At 37.5% G+C, this 24,644-nt stretch overlaps 5 protein-coding genes across 10 annotated transcripts; all 5 read right to left on the bottom strand.

Moving 5' to 3' along the window:
• Positions 1 to 270: 270 nt before the first annotated feature.
• LOC105161174 (uncharacterized) lies at positions 271 to 3,047 on the bottom strand. The gene is made up of 5 exons (XM_020695289.2): positions 2,463 to 3,047; positions 1,982 to 2,075; positions 1,582 to 1,619; positions 1,346 to 1,481; positions 271 to 706 (listed from the first exon to the last, which is right to left on the bottom strand). Exons 1-5 carry the CDS (start codon positions 2,808 to 2,810, stop codon positions 291 to 293), a joined length of 1,032 nt encoding a protein of 343 aa, XP_020550948.2. The 5' UTR covers positions 2,811 to 3,047; the 3' UTR covers positions 271 to 290.
• LOC105161182 (Protein kinase superfamily protein) lies at positions 575 to 13,400 on the bottom strand. Of its 4 annotated transcripts, XR_002287392.2 has the most exons (16): positions 12,814 to 13,400; positions 11,034 to 12,133; positions 10,764 to 10,933; positions 9,993 to 10,192; positions 9,724 to 9,792; positions 9,250 to 9,322; positions 8,753 to 8,909; positions 8,353 to 8,644; positions 8,140 to 8,254; positions 7,882 to 8,045; positions 7,688 to 7,762; positions 7,158 to 7,574; positions 6,627 to 6,691; positions 6,140 to 6,193; positions 6,010 to 6,038; positions 575 to 706 (listed from the first exon to the last, which is right to left on the bottom strand). XR_002287392.2 is itself a non-coding variant. In XM_011078797.3 (12 exons), the coding sequence occupies exons 1-12, from the start codon at positions 13,258 to 13,260 to the stop codon at positions 7,386 to 7,388; spliced, it is 3,051 nt and encodes a 1,016-aa protein (XP_011077099.2). In that variant the 5' UTR covers positions 13,261 to 13,400; the 3' UTR covers positions 7,070 to 7,385. The 4 variants fall into 4 exon arrangements, 1 of the variants encoding a protein (XP_011077099.2); XR_002287390.2 differs by lacking the exon at positions 575 to 706 and having other exon boundaries at positions 3,754 to 6,038; XR_002287388.2 differs by lacking the exon at positions 575 to 706 and having other exon boundaries at positions 3,754 to 6,038; positions 6,140 to 6,691.
• Positions 13,401 to 15,159: 1,759 nt separating this feature from the next.
• On the bottom strand, positions 15,160 to 15,801 carry LOC105162141 (Copper transport protein family; the record flags this gene model as incomplete). Its single annotated transcript, XM_020694823.2, has 2 exons — positions 15,160 to 15,599; positions 15,693 to 15,801. Coding segments are annotated over 2 exons (336 nt in total), but the record flags the coding sequence as incomplete, so codon positions are not given.
• A 728-nt stretch (positions 15,802 to 16,529) lies between these two features.
• On the bottom strand, positions 16,530 to 18,732 carry LOC105161139 (uncharacterized). 2 transcript variants are annotated; one of them, XM_011078747.3, is made up of 4 exons: positions 18,492 to 18,732; positions 18,213 to 18,370; positions 18,026 to 18,107; positions 16,530 to 16,987 (listed from the first exon to the last, which is right to left on the bottom strand). In XM_011078747.3, the coding sequence occupies exons 2-4, from the start codon at positions 18,330 to 18,332 to the stop codon at positions 16,821 to 16,823; spliced, it is 369 nt and encodes a 122-aa protein (XP_011077049.1). In that variant the 5' UTR covers positions 18,333 to 18,370; positions 18,492 to 18,732; the 3' UTR covers positions 16,530 to 16,820. The 2 variants fall into 2 exon arrangements, with proteins under 2 accessions (XP_011077049.1, XP_020553317.1); XM_020697658.2 differs by lacking the exon at positions 18,492 to 18,732 and having other exon boundaries at positions 16,530 to 16,878; positions 16,947 to 16,987; positions 18,213 to 18,485.
• Positions 18,733 to 19,333: 601 nt separating this feature from the next.
• Positions 19,334 to 23,528, bottom strand: LOC105161154 (Agenet and bromo-adjacent homology (BAH) domain-containing protein). Of its 2 annotated transcripts, XM_020697653.2 has the most exons (7): positions 23,130 to 23,207; positions 22,238 to 22,299; positions 21,893 to 21,966; positions 21,664 to 21,777; positions 20,712 to 21,530; positions 20,396 to 20,612; positions 19,334 to 20,225 (listed from the first exon to the last, which is right to left on the bottom strand). In XM_020697653.2, exons 3-7 carry the CDS (start codon positions 21,923 to 21,925, stop codon positions 19,693 to 19,695), a joined length of 1,716 nt encoding a protein of 571 aa, XP_020553312.1. In that variant the 5' UTR covers positions 21,926 to 21,966; positions 22,238 to 22,299; positions 23,130 to 23,207; the 3' UTR covers positions 19,334 to 19,692. The 2 variants fall into 2 exon arrangements, with proteins under 2 accessions (XP_020553312.1, XP_011077062.1); XM_011078760.3 differs by lacking the exon at positions 22,238 to 22,299 and having other exon boundaries at positions 23,130 to 23,528.
• Positions 23,529 to 24,644: the final 1,116 nt, after the last annotated feature.

Below are 24,644 nucleotides of genomic sequence, written 5' to 3'. Positions count from 1 at the left end.
AGATAGAGAGCAGAGAAAGGCTTGTTTTAAACCAAGAATTTTGAATGCTAAACCAGGCACCATTACAACTAATGCGAAAATCTTTGGTGAAATCACAAGACGCACTTTTGCAAAACCAAACCCATGTAAGTATACTTGTCTGAAGTTTATGATCCAGAGTTACGAAATAATTTGGCGAATCTAGTGCTTCATTCTCTAGCTTGACGAATAAGACATGTATTCGTCTAATGTAATATTATATCGTAAATGAAAACCAGTGTACAGAACTCGTAAGTAATAAATGTACTGGTTTATTTCTCATAACTAGCGTCTAAACAAATACAGTAGGCAATTAAGCCAACTACAGGGACAAATCTAAGATAATTAACCACAGCAACTTTATCCTTTTGAATGTTTTGCAGGTTGTCTCCTATCAACCATGGCTGGAAAATTATATAAAGGCAAATATCCCAAATAAAGGCATAAGCAAGTCTTTCGGACCCTAGATAACTCAGCAAAAATTCCCATCTTTCTGGTAAATCACCAAAATTATCATCTCCGCGACCAAAAAGGGCCCATAATATTGAAATCAAACAAGCAAGCCCACCAATCAGTCCAACAACAGGTGCGCCATTCTTCATAACAGAACCAAGTTGAGAGGTCTTGCTTGGAGTGTATTCCCCATCAGCCTCATTAAGACGTATCGCCATGTATGGGATCAAGAATGCTGCAACATAGAGTACAATAGGAATAAATTGCCAGTCCCGTCACGAAAAATGAAGAATTTAGCAGGAGAAGAACTTGTAAATGGCAAAAGTATCCAAGCATAGTAGGCAAAAGAATATTAACACAAAGGAAACATGAAGATGCAACAGGATTCACACTATTAAAGGGCACAAAATCATGCCGGCTGTTGTAACTCCAGATACATGTCAAATCCACTGATTTGTAGATAGCGTAGCTATAGCAATAATCCCAGAAAGACTTGGAAACCAACAACTTCTGGTGACATTCACAAAATGTCTTTATACAGTCTGAAAAGCATATTGCAGCTCCATACTCTCCTCCCCTCAAGAACTAGGCATTTCGATTCACAAGAATTTTGTTTCTTGTAGCACAAAATAAAGAAGAAACCATTCAACGACTGCGCCACGATAACAACAACATAATCCAAACAACAAATTCATGGTTATGAATCCCAAAGAAACCCAAATACGTTGGTAACTGCCCATTTGAGGCTGAACTAGGGCATTTCCTGTACCTCTACTCCCTGCTGTGCTCATATCGGGGGCAGGAAGAACTTATATAAACATTTGTGAATTTAAAGAGTATAGGCCAAACACAAAATAGTAGTCTGGAAGCATACTGTTTGTGAGGAACATCTGAAAGCCCCATAGGACATCAAGTGACCCCTTATATCTATCTCTCCTTCTATCAGTGTATAGCAAAGGAGCAAACATGAATGTCCACCCAATTACGAAGTTGAACAAGCCTTCAGACATCTGAGTAAATGGAACATAGAGATACCTTGATATTAGTCTAAATCATGAGCTGCATACAGAATCAAGGTCCTAAACAGTTAAATGTAGCAGTAAATGTTACCGGATGGAGTACTGGTGCCTCAATAAGATGAATACCAACTACTCTGTCAAAGTTCAATTGAACAAACGATCAAGATACTTTTACTAAAACAGAAGCAGATCAACTCATGTGATTACAACACATGCCACTCCTACTTCAATGGAAACTCGTCCAAAAACCACTAAAGAATAGCTACTTTATATGATTTTTTTCCATAATTGAATGAAGCTGCTTATATCCAATGTCCTTATAACTTCCCTTGAGACGTGCATTTCATTCGTTGCAGAGTTTGATTTTGAAAATTGCCAGTGTCATCTAAAGATGTCTTAACACCATTCGAATACTAGAAACTTATTGGAACGGCATATAAATAGAAGAAATAACAAATGGATTGTACAATGCAGCTGAAGGTTAATATTACCAGAGTTCAGTAAAGGCAGAATAAAGAAGAAATTGAGAGAAAGGCCTATCAAAGAGTTAATTGTTTCTGAACTGATGGCCCAGACAGGATCCCCCTGCATGTATACAAGGAAATACCAAACTTAAAACTTGACACGAAAAATCCAATTTGTTTAAAACGCCGCTGGATAAATTTGAAAAGCACCCCTCTCTTTCATCGATTAAAGCAGAATAGGGGTGTGCCAGAATCCCAATTGCAGGTATGCAACTTATAATATTATATCTCAAAGGAACTTCAAATAACATCAAGGTGAGCATAGTAAATAAGAAGTGCTGCAAAACACTTGCCACATCATATAGGAATTTATAGCTTTTGCCGCATGCCGAAACAAGCATCATTTGACAGCTAAACCATGATACTATCAAGGCGCAAATTGAACATCTACAATCCTCAAATCTTTAATAACAACTTTGAAGAAAAGGCTTGGTGTGACGATACTTACAGGAGCATAGGGAAGTAAAAAGAGCCAAATAATGTAAACGCCTTCCGCAATCCACAAAAGAGCCTGCAATAGTTTCCTTACATTATCGTCCAACTCCGACACTGAACCCCCGCCGCCACTTGTGGCGGCAGTTGTAGTAGAAATGAATTTAGGATGAGTGCCCAATCCCGGAACTCTTGCAGTGAAAACAGACGGATCAAAACTTTTATCCTGATCGTCAATGCTAAAAGAATTCCGTTCAAAGAGCAAAACAGAATTCCTAAGCTTGGAAACTCTCGACGGTTTGAGCGGGGCAAAACTGCGCAGCGGAGAACTGGTGCTGCATAATGTTAGCGTGGTGAATAACATCTCCGTAAGTTACTCTGCCGGCGGCAGCGGCGGGGCCGATTTCGTTTCTTTTATTACAGTCCGCAATTATCAGATGAGACCACGGGATTAAGTGGCTCGGACTGGCAGGTGAGGTGCTACGTGGCGCGCTCCCTCTCATGCAATGAAAATAAAAGCCTCGTGCTTTCCTTTCCGGTCAACCTTCCTACAACCTCTCAAATTTCAAATCAAATCGTGTTTAGCTGGTATGCCGTTGAATCCTAGGACCTATATCCAGCTAGACTTTGGCGAGTTTAACATATTATTTTGGTGAATTCATTATTCCTTTGTCCGTCTTCGTACTTAGTTGATTGATATAATCTCTAAACAAGATGGTTTGTATTAGTTGAGTAACGATTTACCCACAGAAATTTTCTTGAACAAGAATTTCAAGATTTTAAGTTTAATCGACACAATTGGGGCTTGAAATTATTAGCTCGTCTTCCCGTCTCATGGCTGATCAACACAAAATGAGGAATGGATATGGAAAATAGAAGAGAGAGGGCGGCAGAGGAGCATAAAGCATTGATCTTGTTAGCGCTAATAATCACCAACTGTGCGGAGTCAGTTCAATGAATATCAGAAGTTTGAGATATAAAATTATCACGAAGAGTGTGTAATTCTTGCAGCAGGGGATACAGCCCTGGAAATCTCAAAATAGACATGACGGCCTTGCAAATAGCGGGTAATAGACATTTCCAGATTGCATGATTAGAAATTCATTCACTCACTTAAAAATACCAGCGCACACCAGCGCACAGGAAAAACCCATCAGAAATCTGAAACGACTGAACCACTTGGAAACTCTGCAGCCAAGGTAGAAAGTCATGTGCTGTACACCGGCAAGGATTTGGTACTATTCCAACATCCACATTAGTTCTAAATATAGCATTACACATCTGCTATAAACACTAGACTTGCCTGATTATACACAACTACAGAATATTACGTAGATAACATTCAGGTTTAACAAAATGATGTATTCTTTGTTCAGGAAAAAACAAGGAAAACCCCGCAAGGAGAAAATAAGAGAGGAAAAGAGAAGGCCACATTAAACCACTTGATCTTCCAACAACTAAAATTCGATTATGGAACCTCAACCTAAAAAGCTAGCATATTTATGATGCCTAATGAGATGGCGCCACCGATGTAACACAAACTACAGCTCTCCCATGCAATCCATTGACCAATGAAATGAAGCAATCACCAGGCATGCAGAACCTAACATACTCCTCCAGTTCTGGACGAACTTCAGATCTCAGCATAATATTGAGAAACAGGTGGGACAGGGGAGCGAGGGATGATTACATAATTGACCTCATCTCCAGAAATTGGGACTTAAAATTGAATATGGTCACCATGCTTCCAATTTTCCTGAGCGTATCTGAAGTATATGGGAAATTCCCCAAACTATTTGTCCTTTTACCCACCCAACTCAGCACCGCAGCTCCTCATTACAATATAAATCTTATACATAAAATAAGAAAATGATGGAGCAATCATACTCACCAAGGGAGATGTCGGGAAATACCAACAGCTGCTCATAAGCAGATAACAGTTAGAAAGTTGAACAGTCATGCATAACATTAATCCTAAGACATTCTATCTCCCACTTCTCATCTCAGTCTATAATGTCATTTGTTGTCAAGCCCTTCTGCAGAGTGTAGGACGAATGATTTTGGAACACTCAGAATAACAGAAAGCAGACAAGATGCTAGTACAAGGAGCAAGTCAATCGTAAGACCACCCTAATAGTCCACATGCATGATCAAATAATTTTTAGTTCGTATGTAAGATCAAAACATTTTGTATTTCACGATATTTTATTTATATGGGCACCTTTTCAATGTGTCAAAAGCACTATGACATGTCAAAACAGCTGCGGGGGAATAAAATCCATTTGAAGTGCATGAAACAAATGCATCAAAACAATGCACAAGGGGATTTCCCCTTTCAGAGATGTACCTTACAATTGGAGAATCTCTGCAGAATGAAGAATTTTTTGGGATCATTAAATGATCGATCACAAAGAAACATCCAAGTATACCTTATTTTCGTTATTAAAAAAAAAAGGTGTACCCTATTTTCAATTTTCAATTGAAATACAAATGAGCAGGAAAAAAAGTGGCAATATAATCAACAAATCCAAGTAAATCAAAGAAAAAACATAACACAATGATCAATGCCAAACTTGATCAGCATGCACAAACCAAAAGAAAAAGGGAAATAAGCAAATAAAGGTCCCCACATAAATATTGGTTGGAAGAGTAGAAGAATAAACCATCTGAAACAACAAGCTTCCTAACACCCTGAGCCTGACCGAAATTAGAAAATCATATGCAAATTGCAAGGTAATGTACTATAATCCAGACTAGAAAGTAAAAAGATAGTTAGGACATTGGAAATACAAATTGTAGATGCACCACAAGTCTGCATTTCTTATCTTAAGAAGTCATTTTCTTAGATGACTTGCACAGTACAACAATTTATTCTCCAAAACGTGTGGTTTTGATTGCAATACCATAATAGCATTACCATGCAATTACATTCCTAAAAGTACCACAAATCTCCTATCAAGACTTAATTATTTTCCAAAACACAAATTTCTATCCTACATAAGAACTAGATGATTCAGTTTAGATACAGTTGCAGAGTCAGCGGCAAAGCTGCAATCTGGAGTTAGTGGACACATAATTCTAAAATTATGAACCAGAAAGCTCCTCGTTCAAGTATCAATCAAATTCAATAATTCATAATGATAATAAGCATCCCGCATCTACTAAAAGCTTCGTCTTCATTATATAACAGCTAGTTGAGCCTAGGAGAGTTTTAATTTGATTCTACTCCTGATCATAAAAAGTGTCTTGATAATAGTTCTGCTTAACATTATGATCCTCGCTGAAGAATCTTTCTCTATAAGAAATATCAGTTTCACAAAATTGCAAAAAAATAATTGAAAACTGCAGGAGGATACCATTTTTGCCAAGACCAACAATACCATCATCCACAAGCAACAATGACAGTCAAGTCCATATGTCTATAAATCAACATTTCCTGACCAATAACTCTGAATCACAAAATGGATGACTACTTGAAAACCATGAGGATCTTAGCATAATCACCCTGTTTATCAGCTAAAAGATACCCATTACAGGAAATGAGCAAAGAGGGGGGCACTCACCAGTGGTGCAGAAATGAGAAAGCTCAAACCTATGGATACAATGATACAGGTCATCACTAAGTTGGAATATCATTTAACAGTAATTATTACTACAAAAACACAATAAACAAAAACAATTCGTGCCACTTACAGGAATCTTTTTCAGACTTCAAGCAGCATCCGAATATCTCCAGGGCATATAATCCTCCAGAACAACCAAACCATGGATCAGACAAATAGCACATACTGTTAAAATTCTAAAAAAGAAGCAACAACTAGTCACCCACAATTCCCATACAGAAGAGGGTAAACATGGTTTAACCTAAATAGAAGTAGAGAATAAAAACAAGCCTTATCAGAAGTTCTAGACAACACCGAGATGAATCAATAAAGGAGGAGTGAAAAATAAATTTTTTTAAGCAATGCCTTGCAGATCTAATATGTTGAGAGGATAAATACAAGCAGAATTAAGGCACTCAACTAGTCAAAGAAGTATAAAACACCAGACACAAAATATTCTGAAGAAGACTGCCAATACTCAAATAATCCAAAATGACCCTAGAAATAATTTAGACTTGACATTAACTTTAGTTGTCAAAGGTTCCACATGTAAACTCCTAAGAAACAAACCAAGGTACCTTCTCCAGAGTGCCTTTAATCATCTAAACCACTGAATGGTTTCCTCATAGCACAGGTAGATTTCCTGAATGAAAGATTAGATTAGACTCTCCAGAACCCCAAATCTAATGTGGTATACAGAAAGAAAATAAGCAAGCAACAGAACATCAGGATTATTAGCAGGAATTGCCGAAATCAGAACGAAACAACCACTGTTAAGACAGACCACCTGGAATGAAAAGTATATATTGGTGAGGCACAGAAATGGAAAATTTATACCAACTTTTCAGATGCAATCCCGAAAAGAACCACAATCACAACACAAAAGATATATATCTTATTGCTTTCATCCATCTATATGGATATTGATGGTATTGGCTTCCTGATATCTACTGAGCAGATAATGCCTCCAATTTTAACTGCTGGCATCAGGTCCAGTGGATAAAACGAAATAGGAACCATAGAAAAAAAATATTTTAAAGCTTTCTTGATTGTCACCACAAATAATCAGTACAAACAGAAGGGAAATACGCCTTTGGTGAGTTTCTTACAATAGAAATAGAAAACAATCCATGCAAAGAACTCCCGTAAATTGTCTCCCCAAGATCTTCTCTAAGAACTTGACATGCCCAACCACTGTCTCCTGGATTCTTGCTCCCACAGAGAGAAGACAAAGACAGATAAATGCCCAATGATTAGATAATTCAGTTTTGAGACGACACCAAAATGTATAAGTATCTAATGCAGCAGTTCTGTAGTCAGAGAATCAGCATCATGGTTCACTTGCCAGTGATGAAAGGGTGGCTCAAGGCCTGTGATACATTCAACCTCTTGTCTGGATCCAACACAAATATTTTTTCCATAAGATCTTTAAAATTGGCTACCATTTTTGGATCCTCGCCAGGAGAACCAGAAATTAATGTGCCAAAATCTTTTGGCTTGATATTCACAACCAGTCTCCTTATTGCCTGCAACAACAGAGTGAAAACTCAATAAAAACTCCAGATTCGTTGTTTCCAATATGAAACTGAAGTTTCAACTAGCACAAGAAAAGCAAACACTAGATCAGTCGCATACCGACCTTCTTTGAGACTGGGTCCTCCTCTGTTGCAAGAAAATTCAAATCTTGATCAAAATGCTGATCTGTAAATAAACCCTGAAACAAAGTAGAAAGTAAGAACATACAGAAAAATAAACAAATTCATAATTTGACATGGGAATGTCCGCGAGGAAAATAAAATTGTCCAAAGACAGGTTATGAAACTGGGTCCCTACCTTCCGGAGCATCTTTTTTGGGAAAGGACCTTTCAATTCCATGTGAAGACGAAGCATGTCATTATTTGTAGGACCAGGAAATAGAACCTTCCCAGTGTAAAGCTCAAACAAACAACAACCAACCGACCACATATCCATGGGATGGTCATACGGCAGGCCTAGAACTATATACAAAGAAATAAATCAACTCCACCAAAATTTACAAGAATCAAATAGGCAATCAAAGCAACTTTAAAATAGATAAAGTAACACACTTACTGATCTCAGGGGCACGGTAAAAACGGCTCACAAGGTAGGGGGTGATTTCATTTTTACCAGCAAACATGGCATTACCAAAGTCACAAAGCTTCAAAACATTTTTTGCTTCATTTACCTGAAGAAGAAATGCACAATAATTAGTTAATAAAATGAAGACATGCGGAAGGGCTAAAAATTATGAGAAAGCAAATTAAGAGGAAATTTACTGCATACCAGCATGTTATCTGGCTTGATATCACAATGAAGAACACCACAGTTTTTCAGATGCTTCAGAGCTATGAAAAGTTGTTTAGCATATGCCCTCACAGCAGTAAGCTTCAGACCAATATTGCGACCAAATTTCTTGAGAACTTCTCTTAAATTCATGTGAAGAGATTCAAAAACTAAACATAGATGGTTTCGGTACTTGAATGTGGAAAGAAAACGAACACAGTGGCGCTTGTTCTCAGGGTCAGCTCCAACTAGCTTCTTTAGTATGACCAATTCTTCCATACCCGCCTTGTACCTACATAAAAAATCAGAGACAATAAACTAGGTAGGACAGCTCTTGCAAAAACCACAGCTAAACGACATCCGTATAAAGCAGGAGACCACAACAACAATAATCACTCACATTGTTTCATTGTTACGTATGATTTTGATTGCTACTTCTTCAGGGTCACCAAGTTTAGCCTTCAGATCCTTTGCACGAACAACAGTAGAAAAAACGCCTTTTCCATGGGCAGCAATTATTTCGTACCGGCCATCAAGTACTTCTCCAAATCGGTAGCCTGATAATCAAAGAAGGGGGCTATTTGAAGAAAGTGTAATTCAAACAACAATTGCACGAACTATTTCTTGAATGGACAGGCTTCTAGAATGATATACAGGTAAGGCTTTATTGAAAGTTCACGTGAAGCAACATGTGTTTAAGAATAACATTTTGTTACCAGATATGTAGCCAAGCCAAAAGCTCCACAGAAATGTTCCAGAACATAATAATTCAGAGATGTACATGGACAAAAACACAGCAATACACAGAATAGGTTTTCTTAGAAATTCAACTACAACTACCAACATCTAAGAGGAAGGCACGTATATAACAGAGTAGAGATTAGAATCGGGTATTACCATAATAACCTTCTGCATCATCCCAATTGTCATTAAGTCCACTCTTTTCAACAGCTACACCATCTCCTTTACCCTGTGAAAGAATTCAATCCAGAGAAAGGATTCAATAAGAATAGGGTGATTTCGTTTAATGACAGTAAAAGCAACATCAAGTATAAGTTAATAAAAAATTTCATCTACCAGGGGAATCATCATGAGCAGAAACACAAAGCCCAAGGTTGCACACTAAAACAAGAATATTTCCAAAATGTTTAAAAAAGCTAAAGGGAACGGACTTTGTCTTTGCAGAAGAAAACTCAGAACTTAAGGACAAGATAATCAGCTATAGAATGTGAAGCTAACATCCAAAGAAAAGAAAAGGCTCAACAAAGAACTAGTACACAGCAAACTCGAATGCACTGAGAGCATTAAACAATTATATCACTATAAAGCAATCTGAAGGCTAAACCATAACATAAAAATTGTGAGACTAACCGCTTTACGAACTCCAGCAGGTGATTCTCCAAATATATCATCACAAAACATATCATTCGATCTCTCACTCTGCATAGTTTTATCAAAAAATCATAAAAAATTCAAAGCATATCAATATATACAGAAGAATAAGGAAAACTGCCAAAGGTCATAATTAACATAATAAGACAAGAAAGAGCCCACAAGAACTTTTTCTCGTCAGAAAAAAGAATTAGCAAAAGGTTATCTCTTCTCAGTAAAATTCTTCAAGTTACTGGCAACTGAGGTACCTTAGGGCTACCCTCGCCTAGTCCGCCAGCGCCACTAGGCACCTGTAAAGCAGAAAAACCATTTTGGGAAGGCGATTTCCCCAGAGAAAAGGATGATTCAGGAATATAGGTATCTGCTCCTTCCAACCGATTTTCAGACTTTTCTGGTACATTTTCAGCCGACACCACTTGTGCAGAAGACTCTCCACCTTGATCCTTAGCTGCCTCATAAGAATTACAACAATTAGCCAAACTTAGCGCCAACAGAAGACAAGCAGTACAAGTCCAACAATGTCTACGAGAAGTCTTAGAGACAAAAATGCAAGTCTATCCATAAGAGAGCTCGTGAATTAAGAATTTCAACTTCAAGTCTTCAACACATGAAGAGAAGAAAGCCACTAAGAAAGATTTATTATATCTGGCAATAATGTTATCCTTCATAATGTGAATACCTTTTCTTAACTAGATATCTTTCCTTACACTTCACTAAAAGAACAGAAAGTCCAGTATGAAGATTCTAATAGATCAAAAGCATATTATTTCACAGAACGCCTTATGATAACCTGCCAAAATTGATTACATCATGAGAACAAATTCCAAGATATGGCACACCGCACAATTGCTCAACAATGAACAAATGTCATTTGGCAAGAAGCTCAATCAACAAATTCTTGTGAGCTAGCCACAGAGCTCATATGTCATATAATTCCTAACTTCTCCCCAGATAGAAAATAAGAGAAACATGAACATTGCGGCAAAACTAAGAGCAGTACAAGCATAATAAAATCTTACCCATATCTTGTGCCTGCTTTTCATTCTTTTGGTGTTGATTTTTGTACTTTTCTAGGATAGCTTGCCTGCGCCTCCTACTTTCCTCCTTAATTCTCTCAAGATCATCTTCTTCCTGTTCTGCAAGTTGCATTGTAATCTTTTCTTGATAGTCCTCTTGTCTGTCATCTTCTCTGAACCCACCCAAAACACAAAATAAATTATCAGACACCCAAGAACAGAGAAGAAGAAGAATACAAAAGTTTAATTAACTTGTCTAAGAAGACAATATACCTTTCATGGCTCTCCTTAGCCTGTTCCTCCTGTTTATCTACAGAGCTCATATTTTCTAGACCACTTCTCCTTGCCCTATCCCTATGGTAGTCTTCGGAATATCTTCTGTGCCCAGAATCATTATCCCTATCTCTATAACCATCCTCGTCGTTATCATATTTCTGGCGCCTGTTTACCCGATCACTCTCATTTTCTCTATCTTTATCTCTGCTTCTAGTCCTTCTGCCATCTCTAACCTCTTCTCTACCTCTGTCTCTATCCTTGTTCTTCTCCTCTCTTACTCGATCCTTGTCCCTTTCCCTCTCTCTCCCCCTCTCCCTCTCCCTCTCCCTATCCCTTGCTCGGTCTCTATCCCTCTCCCGTTCCTTGTCCCTCTCTCTGGCCCTGTCCTTCAGCACATCCCGCTCCCTCTCCCCTCTATCTCTATCTCGGACTCTGTTTCTTTCTCTCTCCTTTTCCATCTCTTCCTTCTCCCTTTCTTTCTCTCTAGTTCTGTCCCTATCCCAATGCCTCTCTCTACTGCCCTCCCTGTATGAGTCACGAGTCTCCCTGCTATAATGCCTTTCTACTCTCTCCGCATATCTGCTAGAACTACGCTCCCTTTCTTTCTCTCTTACATCATCTCTGCTGCTGTGTCTGTAGCTTTTTGCACGTGCATTCACCCTTTCATCATCAGACTCACTCTTTTTTTTTATCTCAATACAATATGGTTCCTCCACAGAAACCTCCCGTGCAATGCTTCGGGAGCGAGACCTTCCCCTAGACCATTCAGGTGACCTCGATAAATTACTCTGAGAACTCTCTTTCAGGTACTTGTCATGAGAGTCGGAGCGTGAAACATCTCTGGGCCTTTTCTCAGAAGATGAGGCTTTCCTCAGACTTCTTCGCTCAACTTCATCAAGAAAGTCACCTGCCTTCTTACCATCTCCATAGGGAACTCTATTGTCGGATTTGTCATATTTCAGTGCATAATTCCCATTTACAAGACCCTCCAGATTAGAAAATCTATCCGCCTCACCACTTTCTTTGCCATCCACACTGTCCTTTCCAAATTTCCTTAATGTTTTATCAACTCTTTCCGCATTCTCTTCATTAACTCCCTGTTAAGGAAAAATACAAAGAGAAGAATATTAAGGAATAAATCGGCACCATCACCAAACAAATAATGCCTGCAAAAAGTTTAGACTTATAACCAAGTCTTACAATCAATTGAAAGCCATCATTTCAGTCTTCTGGAAAGTGGTGAAACGCCTAGGGAAACTTTGCCTGGCAACAAAATGTAATTACAGGGAGCAAAGCTTCCTACTGATAAAATTTGTCGGGTCTGTGTAGTGCAGCTAGAATATTTGTAAGAAGCTCATCATTTTACCATCAGTACAAAATCTCATCAGAAACTCATTATGACAATTCAAGAAACTCACAGGAACCCATTATATCCTGATTGATTACCAAGACGACTAATATTCCGAAATGAAAGAGGAAAATTTTTCAAAACACTGGTGTGCAGAGTATAAGGAATGATTAAAAATTAATCTATTGCACGTATCAAATTGAAAATTTATGTGTATGTAACAAGTCCAGTAATATAAGAAGTGTTATGGTCAAAAAATGAGCGTGCATACTCACTCATAACCAAAAGTGGATTATGATTCCGTGACATGTTTTCTCGCAACAAACCACATAGACACCAAAGAATTCCAAAAAAGAACACCCACAATTCAATAAATAATCATAACAGAAAATATTATGTAAAACAAAAGCGAGGGGAATCTGAACACACCATGTTAGAATCATCGTATCCATTCGTCTCAATTTCCCCAGATTCGACATCTGAATGCAAATTCTTCTTAGACTTATCAGAATCCTTACCAAAATCAACCAAGCCATCTTCCTCCACGATCTCCCCTTCCTCCATTTCATAATCCACCCCTGCGAATCCTGAACCACCCGATACCAAAACTTCTCCCAAGGCACCATCATCATCATCCCCAATTTTGTCCATCCTTTCTTCAACGTGAATTTCGTCGATTTGTACACCCTCCAATTCCTCGATAGTTACCGCAGTTGTTTCTTCTTTATCTTTACTGCTTCGATGCCGGTGGTGGTGATGGCGATGCCGGTGGCGGTGGTGTCGGTGTTTGCGGCGTTTGGAACGCTCCTCCGCATCGTCGGTCGAGGAGGAGCGGTGGTGCTTTCGACGCGTGGGTTCACTAGAATCACTTCCCATTGGCTGCAATAAGGCAAAAGATCAAGTTCTTGAGTTGCTCAAAAATCTATAGAGTTAGGGTTAGGGTTAGGGTCCGGGAAAGAACAAATTTGACACGGATCCTTCTGTTGCCGAAAATATTATGTAGCGATAAAGGTTTATTGTGTAGTTTTAAGATATGCAAGGAGAGACATCTAATAATTCCCTAAAAGCTTCATAATATCACTAATAGCCCCTGCTTTTACGAAATATGACAGAATAACCCCTTCATGTTCTAATTGTGCAATCTGCATCCTTTGAATATTCTATACACATTTCTTATACTAAAAGATTCTATTATGCTAAATTTGGAAGAAAGTATTTAGATTTTAGGCAATTATTGCAAATGACTTCATATGAACTGGATTTGAATTTATATAATGGCATAAAATATAGTTTAAAATAAAATTTTGGGTAAATTAAAACCATCTTCTATGTGATTTGGCATAACTTTAAGTACTTCACGTTGTTTGAGAAATTATAAACACTCCTCTTATATTAAGCACATCTCTTTAGCTTTCGTTAAGTTTTTATTCAATTTTTATGGTTAACTGACTAAAATATCATTTTGGATTATAAATTATAATTTTTTATATATTTTTAAATATATTTGATGGATTGATGTTCCTTATAAATTATTCATTTTACCCCTCCTTAAAACTTTTTATATTTTTTAAATAATATTTTTATCTAAAAAAAATTAGTAAGGGTAAAATAGTAAGTCCACTTAATCGTTTAGTGGTTACATAACTATTTTTCATTTGAGTGGTGTATTTGTAATTTTTCAAACAATAAGGAGTATTCATAATTATGACAAATCTCAGATAAAATAGTTGTAATTTGCCATAGAAATTTAAAATTTTGATGATAATACGGCTTGCGACTCAATTTGTACTACATTGTACGATATTATCCTTTCTAACTTCGTATGAGTTTTGATTTTGTTAAAGATACCTCATTACAAAAAGAATGTCTTGAGAATTATAAATCGTCCAAACTTATTATTTGAAACTAATACGAAAACGTTCATTACGTCACACAAATCTTTTATTAAGATTTGAGCTGAAAAATAAGAGGGTTATTCTTTATCCTAGCGTTGGCAAAATATATGATGATTTATTTATGCAATAATCCATTGGTTGTATAAACTAAGTAATACACTAATAACAATTACTAATTTCTTATGCCCTCTTACATGTTAAAGTGAAATAAGGTTCTTGGGGACACCTTTGTAATCATATCAATTTTGTTATGATAAATTAGTACACTGAAAAAGTTTGAATTTTTTAATTAAAGCATTCGATAATGGTATCTGTATATTATTAAATGAAAAAGATTTTATTTCTATATCTAAAAAAAGCTATAAAGAGTCAATCTTTTTTTAGTGAAAGGAAACAAGTAGCAGCCCATTATATGCACATTTTTGGGATTTTTTCTACTATGTATTCTTGTCTTTGGCAATGCGTTTTTGCATAATCTGCTGTTCTTCAACATTCACATACTCGTGCATCAAAAGTGTACTATTTAAGTCTGCTACAAATCCTTGGTCAAATTTTTGTGTTCTATGTGGTGGGTTACATGTAAATCGAAAACTACAGTAGAATATGTTTAATTATGGAGGAAAAAGGTCATAATTTAGAACCAAATGACGCGTTTTGTTAGGTATGACTCATACACCGATGCTTAGAGGAGTTTCATTGGCAGTTTGAGGGCTATAACTGGGATGGGGGTGTGGGAGCAACGTCCCCGCGATATAGTATTGGGTAATTTTGTAATGTACCAAGAATTGTGCATATAAATTGTATTTGTATAAATTAAAACTTATTCTCTTGAGACAATAAGAAATCATCAGTTCCAAGGACGTAGGCACGTTGTCGAATCTCGTTAAATCCTTGCGTTCTTTATGCTTGTTATTAGTGTTCATTCCAAATAATTGATATGACACATTTTATACAGATAACAAGGAGAAAGACTACAAACATGCTATGTCCAAACTGGTCTACTTAACCGTTTACAGGCTAGATCTTGAAAATGGATCTACAACTATCAATTTTCTTGATGTGCTACAAGTGACTCGTAGAATTCTGTAAATTGTTAAACAGGTTGTGCTTGGACAGGGGGCATTTGTTCAACGGGATGTGCTAGGACAGGGGGGGGTATTTGTTCTACATGTCCATTGATGTCGCCGAGTTCTTGAACTTCAAGAATCTCGACTCTACGGTTCATCCTTTTCCTTATCTTTATTGCAACATCTGCCGGCACAAATCTCCCCCAAACAGTCACCATGTGCTGCTGCTTCTCTATCATGTGTCTCTCTATTTCTTCAAACAAGTAACATAAACGGCACACAACTTGTTAGATGATACTTATTAAGACAATGGAGACAAACAACTGACTTTGTGAAATGGCCTTACCTTTCATCCTGAGGAGTATTCTTCTCATTTTCCTGCAACAAGCATTGCAGTCAAGATTGATCCGCATCACCATGCAGTGAGCCTGTTCTTGAGAGGAACACGAAGCAAAAGATCAGGTAACGTTGTGGTCTTTTCTGACATAAAGCTATGTTTGACATTGATTTCTGAGGAGGTGATCAAATAAGAAAATGCACAGAGATCATTCGGCATGGTTAGAATAATCCTTGCCTGTTCAGACATGGAACTCTGACGGGATCCCAGGATTAATAGCTGGATAATTGTCCCCAAAAAAGAGTAGTAGAGGAATGGGAAAAGAAACTGGTCTTTTTGTGTTTGAAGGATCACGATTCTTGAACATGGTTGGTATTTCTATTAAAGGTTTTTTCTCTCAACAAGGAATCTAATTCTGTTGAAGGTTGAGAAACCTCAAAAAGATGTCTTGATTTGACCATCTTTCTCAACCTTTTTCTTGCCTTGTAAACAATATGATAGTATTGTTGACAGAGGAAGCATCCTGCTGTTGTCCACGAATGGGAATTGCAAAAAGAATTCTAAGTAAATAAGCTCTTATGATGATTCAGAAAAGTAGGAGTAATCAGTAAACAAAGTCACATTCCGAAATTGGTAAAGCATTTCTTTCTCTTCTTTACTTCACAATCGTATACAGAATTTTACGTCTGAATTTCGTACAGAGATCTGAGGATTAAACTTTTAAACTGCTGTGAAAAGGTCGAAAAACCTGCTGCTGGAAGGTTTTTGCGTAGTTTTTATAGTATTGAGGCTGATATTTGTTGCTTACCAGTCTTCCAAGTGAAGCAAATATCTCATTGAAAGTACTGAGATGACAAGCTTTACTCCACTTATTTCTTATTTCCCCCCATAAAAGTTCACAACAGAACAACAGTAAGAGACAAGAATTTAACACCAAAGTAAGAATTTTCTATTACCAAAACAGGCCCTAATCTCTGTGAATCACTGTCCAAACGTTGTCAAAACGCTGCCCAAAAGGTTATTTACACCTGTATAGTGTTGTACTAACAGCTCTATACGAGTAAATTTGGAATCTTTGTACGTATATATATTTCAAGTAAGTAATTCTTCTGCTGTGGAATCGTTTTGGTTAGGCAGTTAAGTGCAGGAAGAGCGAAAGAGGCGCACGATCAGGGAAACCTTGCTCCATGAACTCCTGCACACAGCAGCAACTTGTCGTCCGGGCAATTTATCAGCATTTGGATATGAACAAGTGAGTGTTACCTTCTTCTCCAGAACGCTAACCACCACAGATTGAGTCTCTCCTACAAGACGCAAACGAACATATGGATTTTGCTTTTGCTGACGAAATTTACTTCAACACTGTAAACCATCAGTCTGGAGTAAATCAAATGAGAAAAAATGTTGGAAAACAGTGCTCTCAGTATGTGTGTGTGTGTGTGTGTGATGGGCCTCTTGACATGGAAGTTTTTGTTTGTTGGCTCTGTATCAAGATAACATGGCTAAGGCCATGTAGGTGGCCTTAAGCAAGTACACATTATAGGTACAGTTTTAATGTTTTTAGGCTTGTCTATGCAAAGAAAATGAAATAGGTGTGTAGTAGAAAGCTGGTTTCACACAACGGTGATTTAGATGTCCGTATACTGTACTAAATTTATGTATACCCATGAAAGAAAAGGACAAAACGAAAGAAAGAAAGAAATATAGCAGGTAAGATTACTCCCTCGTGTTTTCCAGTTTATCAAAGTACGGAGAAAAGGAGTGGCTGAAAATCTGGTGGAGGACAGTTGTGTGTAATCAGCAAAGACAACTGCTCCCTCCCTGTTATAACCTTCTAGTTTCCTACATGTGCTATAATTGTGATAATTGTCCATATTATTAGGTTCTAACAATTCAAATGAATGACAATCAATGATCCATACAATAATTGCAACGGTCAACTCAACGTCACTTATCGTATTAATCAGGAAACCATAGAGAGAAGCTGCGCCAAACAACATTATTATCATCCTTAAATTCAGACACTCATTTTTTATGAAGCCATACTCGAAACAAGTGTAGAACTCGCAGTCATAAAACACCCTTGCCCCAAAAGACTTGGCCCCATGGGAAAAGGTCACTTTTCTCACTCCAAAAAGAAGAAAATTATCAAGTACTCGGCAGGGCCACCATCACATAATATTATTGCAAAAGAGAATCCAATGGCCTATGGGGAAGTCCACTGACAACGCCAGAAATCAAGGTTGTCAAGAAAGCCCTGGACCACCACCACCCACAACGGCCAACAATCTAGACCACTGCTGGTTGAGTGAAATGGCTAAACAAGCTAATCTTACTCTTACCATTCATTTTGGCCATAATCTCAGCCACCCTCTTCTGGCACCTGGCACACCGGAAATCTGCTAAAAACACCACTTCTTGCACCTACTTACAAAGAGCAGAGGATTTTATGGCAGTTTAGCTTATGAACAGAGAAGCTACTGCATTACTTGCAAGAAGTTCAGAACTGTTGTACGGAAATTAACTCACCAGAGGTACGGCCAACGACTCGACCGCAGCGAGGGTGGTTCGATCAGGGCGACTGCCTTTCACCCCTGTCGTTGCCGTCATCGTTGTTAGGTCATCCTTCTTCCATCTTACCAGGGACATGCTTCTGTGCTATGACTTATGAGTATGTAATCAGCAGCCTGAGAGAAAAGATCACAGATAGAGCCAAGAGAAAAAGCTGGTTTTCATCTTGTGAAAGAGTGATGAAAGGAGGGGTTTTGGAGATGGTGGTAGGAAAAGGATTTGCCAACATAAACTTACAACAATGATAGGACTACGCCATCTTTCCTTGCATATATGCTTCCTAGGAAGGAGAAAATGGGGACTTTACCATAAAAACATTGTAAGTAGGGAAAAATTGTCTTGAGTTGACAAATATGGTTTAGATCATGAAGGAGCCCCCACAGTGCATTGAACTTTCTTTGCATACAATTATTGTTAATAGGTTGCTTTAAAGACTAAGCCTCTCTAATACCATAGAGATTAGTTGCAAGGAACCAATCAGGTCAAATTGAGATTAGGTAATAATAAGGGTAAGATTACCGCTGCCTTCGCTTGGCTGATGGCTTGTCTTGTTTGATTTAAGACCGTCTCAAACTATGGCCAGCTCTCTTGACATGCTAATCCTTCATAACTTCTTTTAGCTAATTTCAAACTCATGTTTTGCGTACTTGGAGAAAATTAGAAGGCATTATTATAATGTTCTTGCATCAGACTTACGCTTATTATTTCTCGACTTAGAAAATGCTTGGGAAACTATTTAGACAATGTATAAATTAATATCCAGGGGGTCCATCATGGAATTCATGGGAGTTTCGAACTTCCTAAAATATCCTCATAGAGCAAGGACTTGCACAATGTTTGAACTCTTAACAAATTGCTAATAGTTTGATGCTTGCGCGTCTAACTATATCAAAATAACGTGTTTAGCAATAGCTGCCCAGCACAACCCAACGGACTGACCCAATTCTCACGAAAACAGAAACCCTTTTTCTTAAACAAACACCCTCTTGTCAATACTTCGTCAGATAGTTACAATATACAATGTACCTCCAGCAGCATATGGAAGTCTATCAGCAGATGGAAATGAAATGCTACAAGAGTAACAAAAAAAATTATTTGACAAATAAATACATAGTTCACAAATGATTTAAGGGAAAATCAGGAAACATTCTAAATGAAGTTAGAATCACCTAAGGATTATTCCGCTATACCAAAACTGCTGCCTGTGGTCCACGGGCAATACACCACACAGCAGGCTGTTTACCTATTGTATACAAAGGGGCGAACTGGTTGGCCGCCTCACCTCTCCATTAAACACCTTTCTGCACAAGTCAATAAATCTACTCTAAAGCCATCAATTTGGATCAACCTAACCACCAGCAAGAATGTACAGATGGATCCACCACACTACTTGTTAATAGAGAGACCAAGAAACAAGTTAGACAAGATCTTAAAAACATCACCTAGACATAACCAAGTTTGTTAGAGGAGGCACAACCGATGAACTAAAGTGAGAGTCACTAGCATATTTGCAGTAGTCAGGATCAAACTTCAAAGACGAACTGGCAAAGAATTTCTTGAATGTCTGCAGTCCTGTCTCAAAATTACTACCATTGGTACCAAAGTGGACCTTGTGAACAGGGCTCCGGCAACGCCTTCTCTTCCCTGATGATTTCCATCGCAACCTAGCAAGTAAATAATCTTTTGAGAGGTCTCTTACAGCTTGACACTCAATTGGCATCTTGCCAACATTGTCTGCCACTGAGTCGCCAATCTTGATCGGGGTTTGAGGCAATGCATCATTCTGAATGCGGCCAGCAAGATCTTTGTTATCAAATGGTGCAACATCATGGTCAATATCTGATATTCTGTTTATACCAGAAAATGCTGAGGCAAGGTCTGGTCTTTCCTTGATATTTTGCCACCCACTAGCAAACCATTCTTTTGAACGCCTCAAATCACAAGGACCGAATATTATCTTCTGCTTTTCTTCTGCAAATTAGTTACAATTATATCAGGATTCATCTTGACATACAGTCAGTTCAGACAACACCTAGAGAGGTGGAGCAAGGGAGATGGGGGGAAGACCAGAGAGTGTCAGACATAGGGTCTCCCGTAAACATTTAAATCACTTTCAGATAAACCAAACTTGTGATACACACCTGGGAAGTATATATGTAGCCTATCTTCAGATTCTTTCTTCACAACAATTCCTTCCCACCATCCATCATGCCACCAAGCATCAACAACACTACCAACATTTAGCACACCAACCACTCTGCTGACATCAGATAACGGGGTTGGTCTAACAATGGTCCTTCCAGACAACCGAATTCCCAGTGCGTCTGGTGTGACTAATCGAGATGCCATGATCCACTCCTATGAAATAGAAGCAACATAGTATGGTCAGGAATTGGTTCAATGAATAGGAAAGCACAACCATCAATATGGAAATGCAAAATTTAACATCATACTCACCTCAAGATTTTTGGAATCATCAACTGGATCCTTCAGATCGCGGTACCGTACTTTCACCTTATCTTTGTGCTTCTTGATGATTGAAGCCCTAAACCAGCAGCCTCTGATGCCACTATCTTGAGAAAGCACCTCAACCTGCGAGCCAACAGTTAAATGACACCCAGTCTTCGGTGGTGTTGTATTATCTGTGCCAGACGAGGATAAGTAGGAGCAACCTTCTTTTAGACTACCCACTTTCAGAACTCCTTTAGACTCAAGCGAACTGCCACTACAAAATTGTAGACTAGTTCCAATAGTCTCTTTTTTATCAGGCGAATTCAAGTATGCATCACAATCTTTAGACCAGCGAATTCTTTTATTGGGTCTATCTCCAACAGCATCACCAATAGATCCTCTCAACTTCAGATCATCACCAGAGAGTTCACGTAATGAAGCTCTACTCCTCAATATTTCCTGTTTCCAATATCCTTTGATGCGTGTTATGTCAAATGGTCTGACATCATCATTATCAAACTGTCTATAGCACACATAAGGCATCAACCCCATACGTGCAGCCTCATCGGAAAATTTCTCATAATGCTCTGGACTTAGCACAGTTGCCAGTCCATCTATGCACTCAATACTGAGATCTTGAAGACAAAGAGAAAAGAAAATCTCTCTGTCATTATATTTACGAGGCAAAACAAAACCAACCTCATCAATTTTGTGAAACCATCGTACCACAACCATCTTGTTGCCTCTAGTGTCTTCATACATATCATCCAAGTAAGCAACAAGTCTTTTGCCTTCTTCTGCCAATACATACACAAAGTCTTGAACCTGCAAGTCAAGAGAAAATGAACAATCAGAGATTTAATCAGTTGAAAACAAAGCAAAAACAAAAGCATAAAAAATAGCATTCCCAGCCAAACCATAAGAATAACAATTTATAGAGTTGTGAGCGAGTACATACAGATATTACAGCACCATTGCGCCGGAATGATTGATAGTGGGCCCGTCTTTTTCGGGAGAACCATGATGAACCCAACCACGTGAATTCAGACCTGGACTGCTCCAACTTCTGAGGCTGAGCATCCCATAAAGATTTCGGTGGAACACAATAATGAAATCAATCAGTCTTTGGTTTTGAGATTTGAAGAATTAAGCAAAAATATTAAGAGAAAACACAAGCAATTAGCAACCTTAATAAAATCAGCATCCAACTCACTCTCCATCCCACCCTGAAACTGCCTAGGGGAACCATTAGGCTGTTCACCTGAAACAAAATCAGAAGAGAAACATGAGCACCAAGCAAGGTGATACCAGGGCTTCAATAATCCATCCATCAGAAATACTAATAGATTAAATAACTTGAGATAAATCTGGAAAACCGAAAGTGCATAGGGAAAAAAGTGACAAAATATTGTCAAAATTTCATAATAGTTCTCTCAGAAAATTTCCAACTATTTTCAACACTACAACACAAACAGAAAAGGCAAACACAGACCAATCAAAATTGGCCTCAAGAGAACATTGCAGATGTTAACCTAGAACGGGAAATGGGAATTCCGAGGCTCTCAACCGGCTCTTAGTAATTGACCTAATATTCCTGCAGCAGACAATTGTCAGTCTTGCATAAGCACGGCAAGAGCCGATTGAGATGATGAAAGTCATGATTTGGGGGAAAGAAGCAACGGCCAAGCAAGAAAAACAAAAATGAGATGGGTTTAAAAAAACGAGCAAAAAAACCACTCGTAGATACAAAGAAGAATTTAACCACCAATTAAAAAAGAGAAAAGGATAGGGATGCAATTCAGAAAGCTTATAGCTCAGATCCAGTTGAACGCAGCATTCACCACAAAACTCTCAAGAAAATCTAGAATCACTCCCTCTATCAGCAGAGAATACAGATGCGGTTGTACTAACACAACAATTTACCCTGAAGAAAAGCCCGGGGGTACTCCCGGAAAAATTCATTTTCACCTAAAAATGAATCCCTCTTCAGATACAAAGTAAAAACCAACCCTTCCAAGAAAAATAATTCAACTCTTCTGACCCTCCAATCTGTTCTTTGAACAAATCAAAACATAAAACATAATTCATTTTTAAACTTTTCGCGCACAGATCAGAGAGAAATTTATCCCTCTCCAAAAGGTCTTAACACCACGCTGAAAAACTTCCGCAGAAACGAAAAATTGATGTAAAGGTCCCATTTTTACACGTCACGTAACTGATACTACTTATGCGCAGATCTAAAGTTATAAAAACAAAAGACAAAAACTTCAAAAACAGCAGAGAGAGAGATTTGAAGCAAAAGTTCAAATAAAAAAAGAAACCCTAAAAATATCGGGAGAAAAAACATTTTCTTTCAGCAAAATACTTAAATTTCACGGAAAAAATAACTCACACGAGGAATTTCATAAGAAATTTGACAGGCACCTGAAAGGATTGAACTGAGCCAATCGATGACCTCTCTTCTAGACCTCAGCTTCAACCTAAAAGAACGGTTCAAGATAGGAAGCAAGGATTTGTTGTCTTTAATCGCATAATGATACGACATATGCCTTGCGCTCTTCTCCTTTCCAACAACCACCAGATCTCGGCCTCCGCCGCAGCGCTTCAGGTAATAGTGAACCTTACGGCGGCCCTTTTCGCTCGACACCACCACCTCCTCCCAACCGACATACGACGCCGTGGAACTATTCGCCATCGCCCCCATCAACTATCAACTAATTGGAGAAAGTATTGAACAAAACTGCAGACGCGTAAAAGGAGAGGGACAGAGGATAGATGAAGAAGAGGACTTTCTTTTGGTTTTCAAATCTTTTATGTCTTTTTTAAAACGAGAATTTCTTATTTTGAAAAGGTATTTATAGGGGGGCCTAGGGTTTCGCGATTCTAATTGACGGCTAGGATCGAGTTTGAACATGGCGATGATACGGAGGAAATACGCAAGAAGTTGCGAGCATTATTTAACGTTTGCAGAAAAGTCCCTGGACTATTGCTCATTTACTAATTGATGCCAAAACAACTATTGGTTTATAAATAATACAGTTATAGATTTATGATTTAAATGAGCAATATCAATAAACAATTTTATATGACATAGTCAGACTTATTTTTTATATTATATAACTATTTTAGTTTTTTTTTTTTATTCTTATAACTATATATATCAACTTTTCTTACTTTTTTTTGTTACTAATAGAGTGCTTTGTTAAATTTATTTTGAAAGTCTTATAAAAATTATTAATTTTATTAAATACTTTTATATCATCTACGATTTTAAATTTTATTTTAAAAATAATCTTTTGAAGTGTCTGAAAATTTTAAGTTGATTAGGCTTATAAAATGCTAATAACAAAAATTTATAATTAATTTGAAAGCGTTTGTAAATTTATTAAAATAAGTTAAGAACTCCTAACACTTTTTATCATTAACACAAAAATTTATGAATTATAAATTATGGGTTTCAAATTTCCCACTAATGGATCTTTTAGATTTATTTGGATAATTTTAAATACAAAATATTTTAAATACTTCAATTCTAATTTTAAATTATACTTTATTGAATATTGATTAGATTTTAAATTTTTTTCTAGGAATTCATTTGAAATTTTTACCTCAAATTATTCCATCAAATTCAAATTCATCGATTCAAATACAGCTTAAGGTGGCATTTGGATGGAATGATTTTGATTTAAGAATTTTCTTTTTTTTTTTTTTTTGACAGTATTGAACTATTCTAACAACTTTGAAGCTTTTAGAGTTCGTTTGACTCAAGTGATGTAAAAAAGAAAGTGAAAGGGGGAGGAGAAACAAAAAGGCAAGGAGGAGAAAAAAAATAATAGTTTTTCTTCAAGTTATTTGGTATGATTAAAAAAATAATAAATCTTGAATGGTACCCCTTGTTTGGTAGGAGAAAAATAAATTGAGAATAAAATACTATTTTTT

Source organism: Sesamum indicum, linkage group LG1 (genome assembly GCF_026168435.1).
Source record: "Sesamum indicum cultivar Baizhima isolate 11 linkage group LG1, ASM2616843v1, whole genome shotgun sequence".
Classification (NCBI taxonomy): domain Eukaryota; kingdom Viridiplantae; phylum Streptophyta; class Magnoliopsida; order Lamiales; family Pedaliaceae; genus Sesamum; species Sesamum indicum.
This window is presented reverse-complemented; position numbering and strand designations above follow the sequence as displayed.